General features: G+C 44.2%; 1 protein-coding gene across 5 annotated transcripts in view; it reads left to right on the top strand.

Moving 5' to 3' along the window:
- GABRA2 (gamma-aminobutyric acid type A receptor subunit alpha2) overlaps positions 1-12,759 on the top strand; it is a 78,379-nt gene that overhangs the window by 54,342 nt on the left and 11,278 nt on the right. For all 5 annotated transcript variants that reach the window (XM_068137638.1, XM_068137642.1, XM_068137641.1 and 2 more), the window contains exon 9: positions 9,772-9,974. In XM_068137638.1, coding sequence (XP_067993739.1) covers positions 9,772-9,974 — 203 coding nt within the window. The remainder of the gene's footprint in view (positions 1-9,771; positions 9,975-12,759) is intronic.

Below are 12,759 nucleotides of genomic sequence, written 5' to 3'. Positions count from 1 at the left end.
GGTGGTGGAGTCACCATCACTGGAGGTGTTTAGGAAGAGCCTGGATGAGGCACTTGGTGCCATGGTTTAGTTGATTAGATGGCGTTGGGTGATAGGCTGGACTTGATGATCTCAAAGGTCTTTTCCAACCTGGTTAATTCTGTATTCTGCATCCTATTCAGGTGAAAGTGACCAGTGGTTTTATTTGGACTAGCTTTTAGCCATGTTTGCCTGGGCAGTTGTTAGGCAGATTTGGGTTTTGGGTTGTGTTGTTTTGTTGGGTTTGGTTTTTGTTTGTTTGTTTCATTTGGTTTTTTTTTCCCCCTTCAAATCTGCTGTGAACTTGACCAATTTTCCTTATCACACTGCACATTTCTGTTTCCCAGCCTTGCAAGTACACTGTCAAATCCATCCATATTTTTGTCTTTGCCCTTTTCTCTCCCCTCTCCTATATATTTAGGACATTCTAACTGGTGTGTCCAAAATAAGTCTCGCATGTTCTCTTCCAAAAATGCACTGTCTGTTCCTGTGTTGTCCATAACAGTTTCACACCACATCAGTGACAAAGCACTAGGATGATTTTTCTGGGATGTTGTCTCTCTTCCTGCATGCATCTTTCTTGCTCATATTTTTTTGTTCACTTTATTGGGTTTTTTTAATTAAGTACTTTATTGGGTTACTTTGTTGAGGGGCTTTTTAGGGTGTTAGGGAGTGATAGGACTGGGGGGGAATGGAGCAAAACTAGGAATGGGTAGATTGAGCTTGGATGTTAGGAAGAAGTTGTTCCCCATGAGGGTGGTGAAAGACTGGCACAGGTTGCCCAGGGAGGTGGTGGAAGCCTCATGCCTGGACGATTTTGCATCCAGGCTGTATGTGGCTGTGAGAAACCTGCTGTAGTGTGAGGTGCCCCTGCCCATGGCAGGGGGGTTGGAACTGGCTGATCCTTGAGGTCCCTTCCAACCCTGACAATTCTATGAGTCTGTCTTGAGAGAAGTGGGTAGAATGGCCTCAAGGACAGAACCACACTGCCCAGGAAATCTTCTTGAGAGCTCCCAAGTCCTGGAAGGGACTAACTACTAGAGCAGTGTCCCTTTTAAAGAAACATTCTCCCACTTACTCAAAGCACCACTTGGCATTTATCATTTCCTGTTTGAAAGGAGTTACTTCTCTTTCCCCTTTCTACTCCCTCACGTTGTAGTTTCAACTTCTAGGTTAACATTAAGCTTCTTTTCTATTTGAGCTCTTTAATCCCTTTCCTCATGGCCTCCACTTAATATTGTTGACCTAAGCTATCCCAAATGAATGGTATCATAATGTTATATTGTTTCAACCTTGCTTTAAATAATTGGGAGAAGGAAGTTTGATCATCATTAATTAAATAAGCCTTGAATGTGTTTTCTCCAGCAGATAAATTTGAGAAGCATTTGATTGCATTTTTAATGAAGGGAAATAAGGCTGATTCGTAATGCTTCCATTTAGTGGCAAGATTACAATCTCTTTCATTTAGTAATGTGTTGATTGTTACACATTCAGTGTCAGCACTATGAGCAAAACTCATCTTGTGCAGCTTATTGAATTCTTCCTTGGTTTTTAAGGGGTCATAACACTGAGAAGCATCACATGTGTTTGAATAGCAGGATTAGATGCAGGTGACAGGAAAACCATCAGAAATTAGTTTTCTTAGTGCTATAGTTACCTGTGGTTTTCAACTCACAGAGTAGGAATAATACCTGAAGGGAGGTTGTAGCCAGGTGGGGGTTGGTCTCTTCTCCCAAGCAACCAGAGACAGAACAAGAGGACACAGTCTCAAGCTGTGCCAGGGGAGGTTTAGGCTGGATGTGAGGAAGAAGTTCTTCATATAAAGAGAGCTTGGCCATTGGAATGTGCTGCCCAGGGAGGTGGTGGAGTCACCATCACTGGAGGTGTTCAGGAAGAGTCTGGATGAAGCACTTAGTGCCATAGTTTAGTTGACTAGATGGTGTTGGGTGATAGGTTGGACTCGATGATCTCAAAGCTCTTTTCCAACCTGGTCTGGTCTATTCTATTCTATTCTATTCTATTCTATTCTATTCTATTCTATTCTATTCTATTCTATTCTATTCTATTCTATTCTATTCTATTCTATTCTATTCTATTCTTCTATAGAATAAGTTTGGAAAACACCTCAGAGATCATCAAGTCCAACCTATCACCTGATGCCTCATAACAACTAAACCATGGCTCCAAGTGCCACATCCAATCCTTTTCTGAACACCTTCAGGGACAGTGACTCCACCACCTCCCTGGGCAGCATATTCCAATGGCCAATCTCTCTTTCTGGGAAGAACTTCTTCCTAACACCCAGCCTAAACCTCCCTTGGTGCAGCTTGAGACTGTGTCCTCTTGTTCTGGTGCTGGTTGCCTGGGAGAAGAGACCAAGGAATGAGAGTCATAAACTGAATATATATGTATTTTTTTTCCCCTTTGACACCTGAATCAGGCATGAACAAAAATCAAGACTTGTATTGTTTTTTAGTACATTATCCAAGACACAGAGCTTTAAATTCATGTAGTTATGTAGCTAGAAATAGTAATTGGCCTTTGGAATGTGCTGCCCAGGGAGGTGGTGAAGTCACTGTCCCTGGAGGTGTTCAAAAAGGATTGGATGTGGCACTTGAAGCCATGGTTAGTTATCATGAGGTATTAGGTATTAGGTAATAGGTTGGACTTGATGATCTCTGATGTCTTTTCCAGCCTGGTTGATTCTATGGTTCCATGATTCTATGTTCTTTTGTCAGAAGACTGTGGCCATCCATTCTTATGAGGTGTTCTTATCCCTATGTCTTGCTTGTTATTGGTTTTCTTTTTCTCAACACATATTAATGAATTAATTTACATTTTGAAGCAAAAAGGCATTTCACAGAATCACAGCATATTAGGCATTGGAAAGGACCTCCAGAGATGGTTGAGTCCAAACTCCCTGCCAAAACAGGATCACTCAGGGGAGGCCAGAATCCCCTGCTGCTGCTCTCACTGCTTTGGATGCAGGCCAGCACACAGCTGCCTTCTGTGCTGCCAGTGACCATTGCTGGCTCATGGTGGGTTTATCATCAGCTGACACCTTCAAGTTTTTCTCCTTGAGACTGCCCTCAAGCCACTCCTCACCCAGTCTGTATCTGTGCTTGGGATTATCCCAAGCTTGCACTTGGCCTCGTTGAACTTCATGAGGTTGGCTTGTGCCCAGTAGTGGTATAATGGCATGCAGCTTTCACTGGAGCTGGGGTAAATAGCACTTGCTGTTCAGCTTTGGAATTAGCTTGGCTGGGGGTTGATGAGGAACTGTTGCAGTGCTTCTTGCTAGCATGTACAGGAAAGCAACATCAGCTCTGACTTCACAATGGGTTTGTGTAGCTTAATTGACTGACTAGATGCAACTTTTCTGGAAATAGATTATGCTATGGGCACAGAATCACAGAATGCCAGGTTGGAAGGGACCCTAAGGATCATCTGCTACAATAAGGATTGGATGTGGCACTTGAAGATATGGTTTAGTTAGTCATGAGGTTTAGGCTGGATGTTAGGAAGAAATTCTTCTGTGAAAGAGAGATTGGCCATTGGAATGTGCTGCCCAGGGAGGTGGTGGAGGTGTTTAGGAAGAGACTGGATGGGGTGCTTGCTGCCATGGTTTAGTTGATGAGATGGTGTTGGGTGATGGGTTGGGCTTGATGTTCTCTGAGATCTTTTCCACCCTTGTTGATTCTATGATTGTATGACAGTGTAGTGTAGTAGTGCAGTAGACAGTGTAGTCTTCTCCCAGGCAGCCAGTACCAGAACAAGAGGACATAGCCTCAGGCTGCACCAGGGGAGGTTTAGGCTGGATGTTAGGAAGAAGTTCTATACAGAGAGAGTGATTGCCCATTGGAATGTGCTGCCTGGGGAGGTGGTGGAGTCATCATCACTGGAGGTGTTCAGGAGGAGACTTGATGGGGTGCTTGGTGCCATGGGTTAGTTGTTTAGGTGGGTTGGATTGGTTGATGGGTTGGACGCGATGATCTTGAAGGTCTCTTCCAACCTGATCTGGTCTATTCCATTCTGTTCTATCCTATCCTATCCTATCCTATCCTATCCTATCCTATCCTATCCTATCCTATCCTATCCTATCCTATCCTATCTTACTCTACTCTACTCTACTCTACTCTACTCTACTCTACTCTACTCTACTCTACTCTACTCTACTCTACTCTATTCTACTCTACTCTACTCTACTCTACTCTACTCCACTCTACTCTACTCTACTCTACTCTACTCTACTCTACTCTACTCTATTCTATTCTATTCTATTCTATTCTATTCTATTCTATTCTATTCTAATCTATTCTATTCTATTCTATTCTATTCTAAATGAGATGGCCTAGCACCCTGTCAAGCTGAGTCTTAAAACTGACCAATGTTCTTGGCCTTCCATGCTGTTCAAAAGGACATCTGGCCTTTTGTGTTTTGGTTGGGGATCTTTTTGAACAAAAACAGTAGGCAGAGAACTTCAGCTATTTTCTACAATCTTCTTCTTAGTGGTCGTTGAGAATTATCTCCTGGTGTCTAAGCAGAATCAACATGCTCTCAAATAATACATAGGCATTGTGTAGGTGGGGGGAAAAAAACCACCCACAACAGCATAGTATGTAGCCAAATGTTTTGGTAGAATCCTTTTAAATTGCACTATCACCAGAATCTGTAAGCTTTTGTTTAGGCCTCCAACCGTTTGCTCGTGGAGTGATGAAACAGTAATCTGTGTCTCTGTGAAAGGGACAGCAGGCTTTTCTTTCTGCTGCTGTTTGTATGTAGAAACCTATTCAGGTTTGGGAGCAGCTTGAGCAATCTAATTACCTAACAATATGTGTAATTACTGTGGAGAAGAAAGAAAGAGTGAAATAATATAGCAATGGAATGAGCTTTCTAATTCAAAGGGAGGAATAGAAAGTAGTTTATTGGTACTTTTGTGATGCATTCTGTGTACCTTTGCAAAGTGCTGTGAGGGAAAGATGGAGTTGCAGAAGGAGCAGTTTGAGGATTTTGTACAGTTTGTAAAGCTGGAGTACCTCTTTTGTTACAGCAGTGTCCTTTGGTAACTAATTTAGGCCTTTCATTTTGAAAGGAGGTGTCCTCTTTCTAATGTGAGAAGGCCGAGACATGACTGAGTTGACTCAGATTTGTTCCAATTAGAAAGATCAGTTGATACACAGAGATGTGTGGCCAGCAGATCGAGTGAAGTGATTCTGGTGGGACCTCATCTGGAGTATTGCATCCAGGTCTGGAGCCCTGATTGAGCAGGTCCAGAGGAGGGCCACAAAAATGATCAGGGGGTTGGAGCAACTCTGCTATGAGGACAGGCTGAGGGAGCTGGGGGTGTTCAGCCTGGAGAAGAGGAGGCTCTGGGGAGACCTAATAGTGGTCTGCCTACAAGAAGGATGGAGAGAGGCTGTTTACAAAGGCCTACAGTGACAGGACAAGGGGCGATGGTTTCAAACTAGAGAAGAGCAAATTCAGATTGGATGTTAGGAACAAGTTCTGCACCATGAGGGTAGTGGAACACTAGAACAGGTTGCCCAGGGAAGTGGTTGAGGCCCCATCCCTGGGGATATTCAAGGTGATGTTTGACAGGGCTCTGGGCAGCCTGATCTAGTTGAGGATGTCCCTGCTGAGTGCAGAGGGGGTTGGACTGGATGAGCTTTGGAGGTCGCTTCCAACCCAGCCCATTCTACGATACTGTTAAGAGGTGAAATTAGGATCAAAAAGAACTTATCCCTGTCAAAGAGTAGCCTGACTTTTGCACACAAATGTGGGCACAAACCAGTCCTCTTGACAGATCATCACTTCGTTATTGATGTGCTAGCTTCTCCAGTTCCCAGTGTGTGTTTTTAGTTAGGCATTTCTCTTTTTTTCCCCAGTTTGCCTCTTCTGCTGTTGTGTGGCAATATGTCATGCACCGAGTGACAGAAATTGTTTGCCCAAAGTTGCCTGTCTAACTTTAATCACATCTTGAATTGGTATCCATCTGTCCTGGAATCCAAACCAAGACAGAACCAATATAAATTTAGTGCCAGTGCAAAGTGTTGAATTTACAGCTCTGGAGATGGATATCCTCTCTCCCGTGAGCAGATGCTCTTTCAAACGCAGAACCATAAGAAAACAAATATCCTAGGCAATCACATAGCTCCAGTCTTGGCCTGCATGGATCATCATCATAGTTGAGAGTAGCTCTGAAGAAAGGAACTTGGGTGTATTGAGTGATGAGAAGCTCATCACGAGCTGGCAGTGCCCTCATGCAAGGCACTCAAGCAGAAGGCAAACTGTGTGCTGGGCTGCATCGAGAGGACTGTGGCCAGCAGAGCAAGAGAGGGGATTCTGTCCCCTTACTCTGCTCTGCTGAGACCCCATCTCAGATACTGTGTCCAGTTCTAGTGTCCCCAGCATAAGAAGGGGACAGAGATGTTGGAACAAGTGCAGAGGAGGGCCACAAAGATGATCCAAAGGCTAGAGCACCTCTGCTATGAGGATATGCCAAGGGAGCTGTTCAGCCTAGAGAAGACTCTTGGAAGACCTTAGAGCTGCTTTCCAGTACCTGAAGGGAGCCTACTGGAAGGTTGCAGAGGGACTTTCCCTAAGGGTGTCTAGCAATAGGACAAGAGGGAATGATTTGAAGCTGATTTAGTCTTTTATTGTAAAGAAGACTTAATAATACTGATTTTCCAAATGAACTATAATCACAGAATCACAGAATGTCAGGATCGAAGTGACCTTGAAAGATCATCCAGTCTGACCCCCCTGTCGGAGCAGGAGCACCTAGAGCAGATCACACTGCAATGCATCCAGATGGGTTTTGAATATCTCCAGAGACGGAGACTCCACAACCCCCCTGGGCAGCCTGTTCCAGTGCTCTGCCACCCTCACAGGGAAAAAGTTTGTCCTCATGTTCACATGGAACTTCCTATGGCTCAGCTTCCACCACTGCCCCTTGTGCTACCATTGGGCATCACCCAGCAGAGCCTGGCTCCATCCTTTTGGCACCCACCTTTTTACATCTTTATCAACATGAATGAGGTCACCTCTCAGTCTCCAGCCTAAAGGGCCCCAGTTCCCTCAAGTCCCTCCTTGTAAGGAAGATGTTCCACTCCCTTAATCATTTTTGTGACTCTGCACTGGACACTTTCAAGCAGTTTCCTTAGGTCCTTCTTGAGGCCCAGAACTGGACACAGTATTTCAGATGTGGCCTCACCAGGGCAGAGTAGAGGGGGAGGAGAACCTCTCTCGACCTACTAACCGCAGTCCTTCTAATCCAGCCCAGAATGGCATTTGCCTTCTTGGCCAGAGGAGCACATGTGCAAAGTCACTCTGCTTTCTGCCTGGAGAATAGCAAGTCTAATAATGCTATAGATTGCTAAACTGACAGGTATTACAGATTCCATTTTCTGTCCTATTTGTCCCCCATCTCAGTTCAGGTAAAATGACTGTGGTAGCTTGACCATCCCTGAATTTATAGAATGAAAGGATAAATGAGAGAGCCTTGGCAATTGTCTGACAGTGGCCTGGTTGCTTAGCATTTGGGTCACAAAGTGGTGTGGCTCACCGAACTCTTTTAGGGGAGCTGTCAGTCAGCAGCAAGATACAAGATGTAAATTCGTGAGGTTTTAACTGAGACTGGAAAAGGTCAGCAGTTAATCTTCAATTGGATTCCTGGAGGAGGCAATGAGGCTCCCAGAAGATGAGTTTCTTGTAAAAGTTAGGACTTAAGCAGAGCAGTAACTGTATATATTTACATGGGGATAAGGTCACCTTAGCTCTGGCAAACAATCACTTCAGTGATGCTTCCATATAAATTAAAGTGATCTATCTGCAGCTCAGGAACAGTGTTAACATTTGTATGTGGTAATTTTAAATGTAAGATAGACTGCCTTTTCCCTGGGGTGCTGCAAATAATCAAGCCATATGTTGTGTAAGTGTTTAGGAGAGAAGAAATTCTGTACAAAAGACGTTGGCTACACGTTTTCATGCAGTATGGTCTGAGAGCTGCTTCCCTTTCACTGTGTGTGCTGGGAGATCACAAGGGTGTCACAGGCTGATTCCAGACCAAATCCACTAATTTCTGGAGGTTGAAAACCAGCAATTAGAGAGTGGTGTTTGCTAAGGTGTCTGGATACTGTGTGACTCAGCAGGGTGTTTCTGATCCTTGTTTTCCCTGCTGCACAGGCTTTCAGGGGCACATCAAGGGAGAGCAGCGCTGAGGCTGAGTCCACTCAGCTTTGCTCTGTCATCCTTTGTAGCACCCTCAGAGGTGGAGATGCTTTACAGGAAAGATGGAAATTACAAAGCCTGAGGAGGTCTGAGTAGGTGTAATTGCTGCCTCTCTTCCCTCTCATGCAGCAGTTAAAATTGCTGCTCTCAGAGCAGAAAGAAAATTTGAGCTAGGTCACTCCTGCAGAACCCCGATGACAGATTGGTGACAGTGGAGGATCTGGCTTAGGCAGAGTGACTTTACTTTCTCTTGGGAATACTCTTACAACAATTTCATGAGTGTTTAGTTGTTGAAGCTGTGATCTGCTCTTACTAATCCTTCTGCATCTCCTTTGCCTGCCATCATGGGGTGTAGGTTTGCTGATCAATGCTGAGCATATCACATTGTGTCGCTTTTCATTCCGGAGACATCTTTAATGGCACGCCACAAAGGGAATAGTTTAGTTTGTCTAAATGTGATTCAGCCTGAGGTGAGAAAATAGATTTACTTAAGGGATGGAGCCTGCAGTTTTGGCTGTGGGTTTCTGCTTGCTAAGGCTGATTCAGAAAAATGTTCTTTTTTTCTTCCCCTCCTATGTATCGTCTTTGTTTTTTTCCCCTGTTGTTCTGGGGTTTTTTTGGGATTGTAATTTCTGACTTCCTACTGGGTTTTCTTTATGGAGAAAGTACTGTGAACTGCCACAGTGAAAGAGCATTCTTCCAGGACCACCCAGTCTTGTTTCCCGACAGACACATAATACACAGTTAGAATGCTTTAGCATTTCAAATCCTTGGACCTCTGTTACCTGAAGGAAAACTTCACCTGCTTGCATCTTCAGCTACACCACTGGATGGCTAGTGAGACAGCTACTGGCAAAGAGAAAAGAAATCATGACTTCTACTAACAAAGCTCAGTTTGCGTGGTGCTGTCAGTTCCACACCCGAGGCCAGCCAACAGATATTAACATATTGATCATTATTACTGTAATGCTGCAGAACAGCATCATTCTATCAAAGAATTGTTAATTTTGTCCCTTACCTGTCCTGACATTTAAAAATAATTGAAAATATTCTCTATCTCCTGTGAGTTCACTCTTCAGCTAACTAAAAAAAAAGGGAAGCTTAGACAACAAAATTGGTCTGCAACACTTCAAAGGGAACTCCATTTGCAGCCTTTAATATGAGCCTGGCACTTTGCCTCCACTTAGATTAGCAAATTTTCTATTGTGTTTCCCAAGCATACCATAAGAATCCTTGGTTTGCATTTTTCCTCACATTCAAAGCTGTTCTGGACGTGAGGAGGAGGTTCTTCCCCATGAGAGTGGTGAAGCCCTGGAATGGGTTGTCCAGGGAGGTGGTTGGGGCCCTGTCCCTGGAGATGCTTAAGCCCAGGCTGGATGAGGCTCTGGGCAGCCTGATCTAGTGTGGGGTGTCCCTGCCCATGGCAGGGGGGTTGGAACTAGATGATCCTTGTGGTCCCTTCCAACCCTGACTGATACTATGATACTGTGATATTCTGACTTATTTCTGTTGGTCCCCTGGCAGGAGTCACCACAGTGCTGACAATGACAACGCTGAGCATCAGCGCTCGGAACTCGCTCCCCAAAGTGGCCTATGCGACGGCTATGGATTGGTTCATTGCTGTTTGCTATGCCTTTGTGTTCTCTGCACTCATTGAATTTGCAACTGTAAACTACTTCACAAAACGAGGATGGGCCTGGGATGGAAAGAGTGTAGTGAATGATAAGGTAAGTGCTAAGGAATCACAGAACCTCAGAAGATCATCTAGTCCAACCCGCCTGCCAGAGCAGGCAATAGCCCTATTGCCAGTGAGTGGCAAACAGCTCTGTTGTTCCCAGGTGGCCAAGAAGGCCAATGACATCCTGGCTTGCATCAGAAATAGTGTGGCTAGTAGAAACAGAGAGGTCATTCTGCCCTGTACTCAGCACTGGTTAGGCCACACCTTGAGTCCTGTGTCCAGTTCTGGGCCCCTCAACTCAACAATGACATTAAGACACTTGAACATGTCCAGAGAACGGTAACTAGGCTGGGGAGAGGTCTTGAGCACAAGCCCTATGAGGAGAGGCTGAGGGAGATGGGGATGTTAAACCTGAAGAAGAGGAGGCTCAGGGGAGACCTTGTTGCCCTCTACAACTACCTAAAAGGAGGTTGCAGACAGGTGAGGGCTGGTCTCTTCTCCCAGGCAACCAGCCCCAGAACAAGAGGACACAGTCTCAAGCTGTTTCAGGGGAGGTAAGGAGAAAGTTCTTCCCAGAAAGAGAGATTGGCTATTGGAATGTGCTGCCCAGGGAGGTGGTGGGGTCAACTTCCCTGGAGATGTTTAAATCCCTATCCCTGGAGGTGATCAAGAGGGGCCTGGATGTGGCACTTGAAGCCATGGTTTAGTTAGTCATGAGGTGTTGGGTGACAGGTTGGACATGATGATCTCTGAGGTCTTTTCCAACCTTATGGATTCCATGCTTCTATTGTTCTGATAAAATTGGCTGCATAAACCCCCCTCCAAGTCATGATACATTCAATCAGAAGGACGTAGATGTATTTTCTGTCCTGATCAGGAATATATCTGCTCTGATCTAGTTAGTCTTGCTTGGTTTTAATAATCCAGATTATTTTTTGTAATGTGATGGGTTGAAATTCCCCCTCCCAACGTTGATTTTGCCAGACTAACTCAGGTGGAAGCAAATGGAAGCTGTATTTACAAGCAAAACCACACTCTACAATGGAATGCAATGAACATGGACAAAATATTCAGTAGTTACAATATTATCCAGATACTTACAATTAACAAACAACATGAAAATCCCCCTGGTCAGAGACCCCGGTCCATTGCCTCCCCCAACTCCCTGTCCCAAAGGAAAGAGGAGCAGAGAGAGAAAGCAGTGGTTAGACTTAACCAAAATAATGCAGCCAAGGTCAGCAGAAGCAGATTAATCTCTCCTGAGTGAAGCAATCAGAGAAGAGATCAGAAAAGAGAAAGAATTGTTTTGGTACAGTCAATTTTATAGCAGATATTTTCTCCAATGAAATTGTTTAGAGTAATCCTTAGAATCACAGAATCAACCAGGTTGGAAAAGACTTGAGAGATCATCAAGTCCAACCTGTCACCCAACACCTCCTGATTAACTAAACCATGGCTTCAAGTGCCATGTCCAATCCCTTTTAGTTTTCCTTTGTACACCCAATAGTGTTTTTATTTATATTTTTCTACTTTTCTGCTCAAAACCTGTAGCAAAAATTTAAAGGCCTAGCCTAAAACCCACCACAGCTGGCAGCAGTCTTGACTTTCCCTTGACTCCTCAGATACAGCTGTTTGTCTGGTTATTCCAAAAGTCGAATCCAGATGGTATTGGCTGCTGGTCTTTTGTATCCCTTAATCTGGCTGAGTTGGCAATAAGAAGAACATTACAGGAAGATATCATGTCAATTGATTTTTTTTTTTCCCCTGGTAACTGAGGATCAGCAAAACAACAGAATGGGAAAGCTATTAATAACAGAATCCAGAGGGTTTGAACCTTTCCAGTGTTCTGAAACTCGCCCTCGGGCGACACTGATTTTTTGAGCTAATTTAAACAGCAGTTTGTAGCAGATTCTGAGCACTTCACCTATGATGTATTGATGCACTTCAGTGCTCACAAACACGGCCAGGCCTTAATTTTCTGGTATTGCTTGTAGCGAAGGTACGAGAGCGTGAAGAAATTTCAGTCTGATAGGATTTCATACTCTCTGAACAATATGAACTGGTGAGACACCTAAATTTGTGTCAAGCTTTACAGCTGATGACTTTAATAACACAGAGCAAATGCTGAAGCTGACTTGTTCTTGTTTTGACTGACTTAATATCACAATATCACCAAGGTTGGAAGAGACCTCAAAGATCATCAATTCCAACCCGTCACCACAGACCTCATGACTAAACCATGTTATGTAATTTTGTTGTATCCCAGCCCCCTGATTCTCCCAGTGGGAAAGAATTATTGTGTTGTTTTCTACTTTTCCTGGTTTTATTATTTTTTTTGATAAAGAATATTCTGATTTCTGTGGTTCTGCCCCCAAAATAGGTCAGCATATGATTTGCTTCCTAGATGAAAACAGTAGTCGTGAAGCAAAGATTAATTAACTGCTGGTTTCTCAGCACTTTGAATGCATAAAGCACGATCAGACAATCATAGAATCAATAAGGTTGGAAAAGACCTCAGAGATCATCAAGTCCAACCTGTCACCTAATACCTAACACCTCATGATTAACTAAACCATGGCACCAAGTGCCATATCCAATCCTTTTTTGAACACCTCCAGGGATGGTGACTCCACCACCTCCCTGGGGAGCACATCCCAACGGCAAATCTCTCTTTCTGGGAACAACTATCTCTTCACCTCTAGCCTAAACCTCCCTTGGCACAGCTTGAGATTGTGTCCTCTTGTTCTGTTGCTGGTTGCCTGGGAGAAGAGACCAACCCCCACCTGGCTACAACCTCCCTTCAGGTAGTTGTAGAGAGCAATGAAGTCTCCCCT

The sequence above is a fragment of the Melanerpes formicivorus genome, unplaced genomic scaffold, assembly GCF_026170545.1.
Source record: "Melanerpes formicivorus ecotype bairdi unplaced genomic scaffold, bMelFor1.0.p_v2 SCAF_4, whole genome shotgun sequence".
NCBI classification, from domain to species: Eukaryota; Metazoa; Chordata; class Aves; order Piciformes; family Picidae; genus Melanerpes; species Melanerpes formicivorus.
Note: the sequence above shows the minus strand (reverse complement) of the source record. Positions and strands in the feature narration are given on the sequence as shown.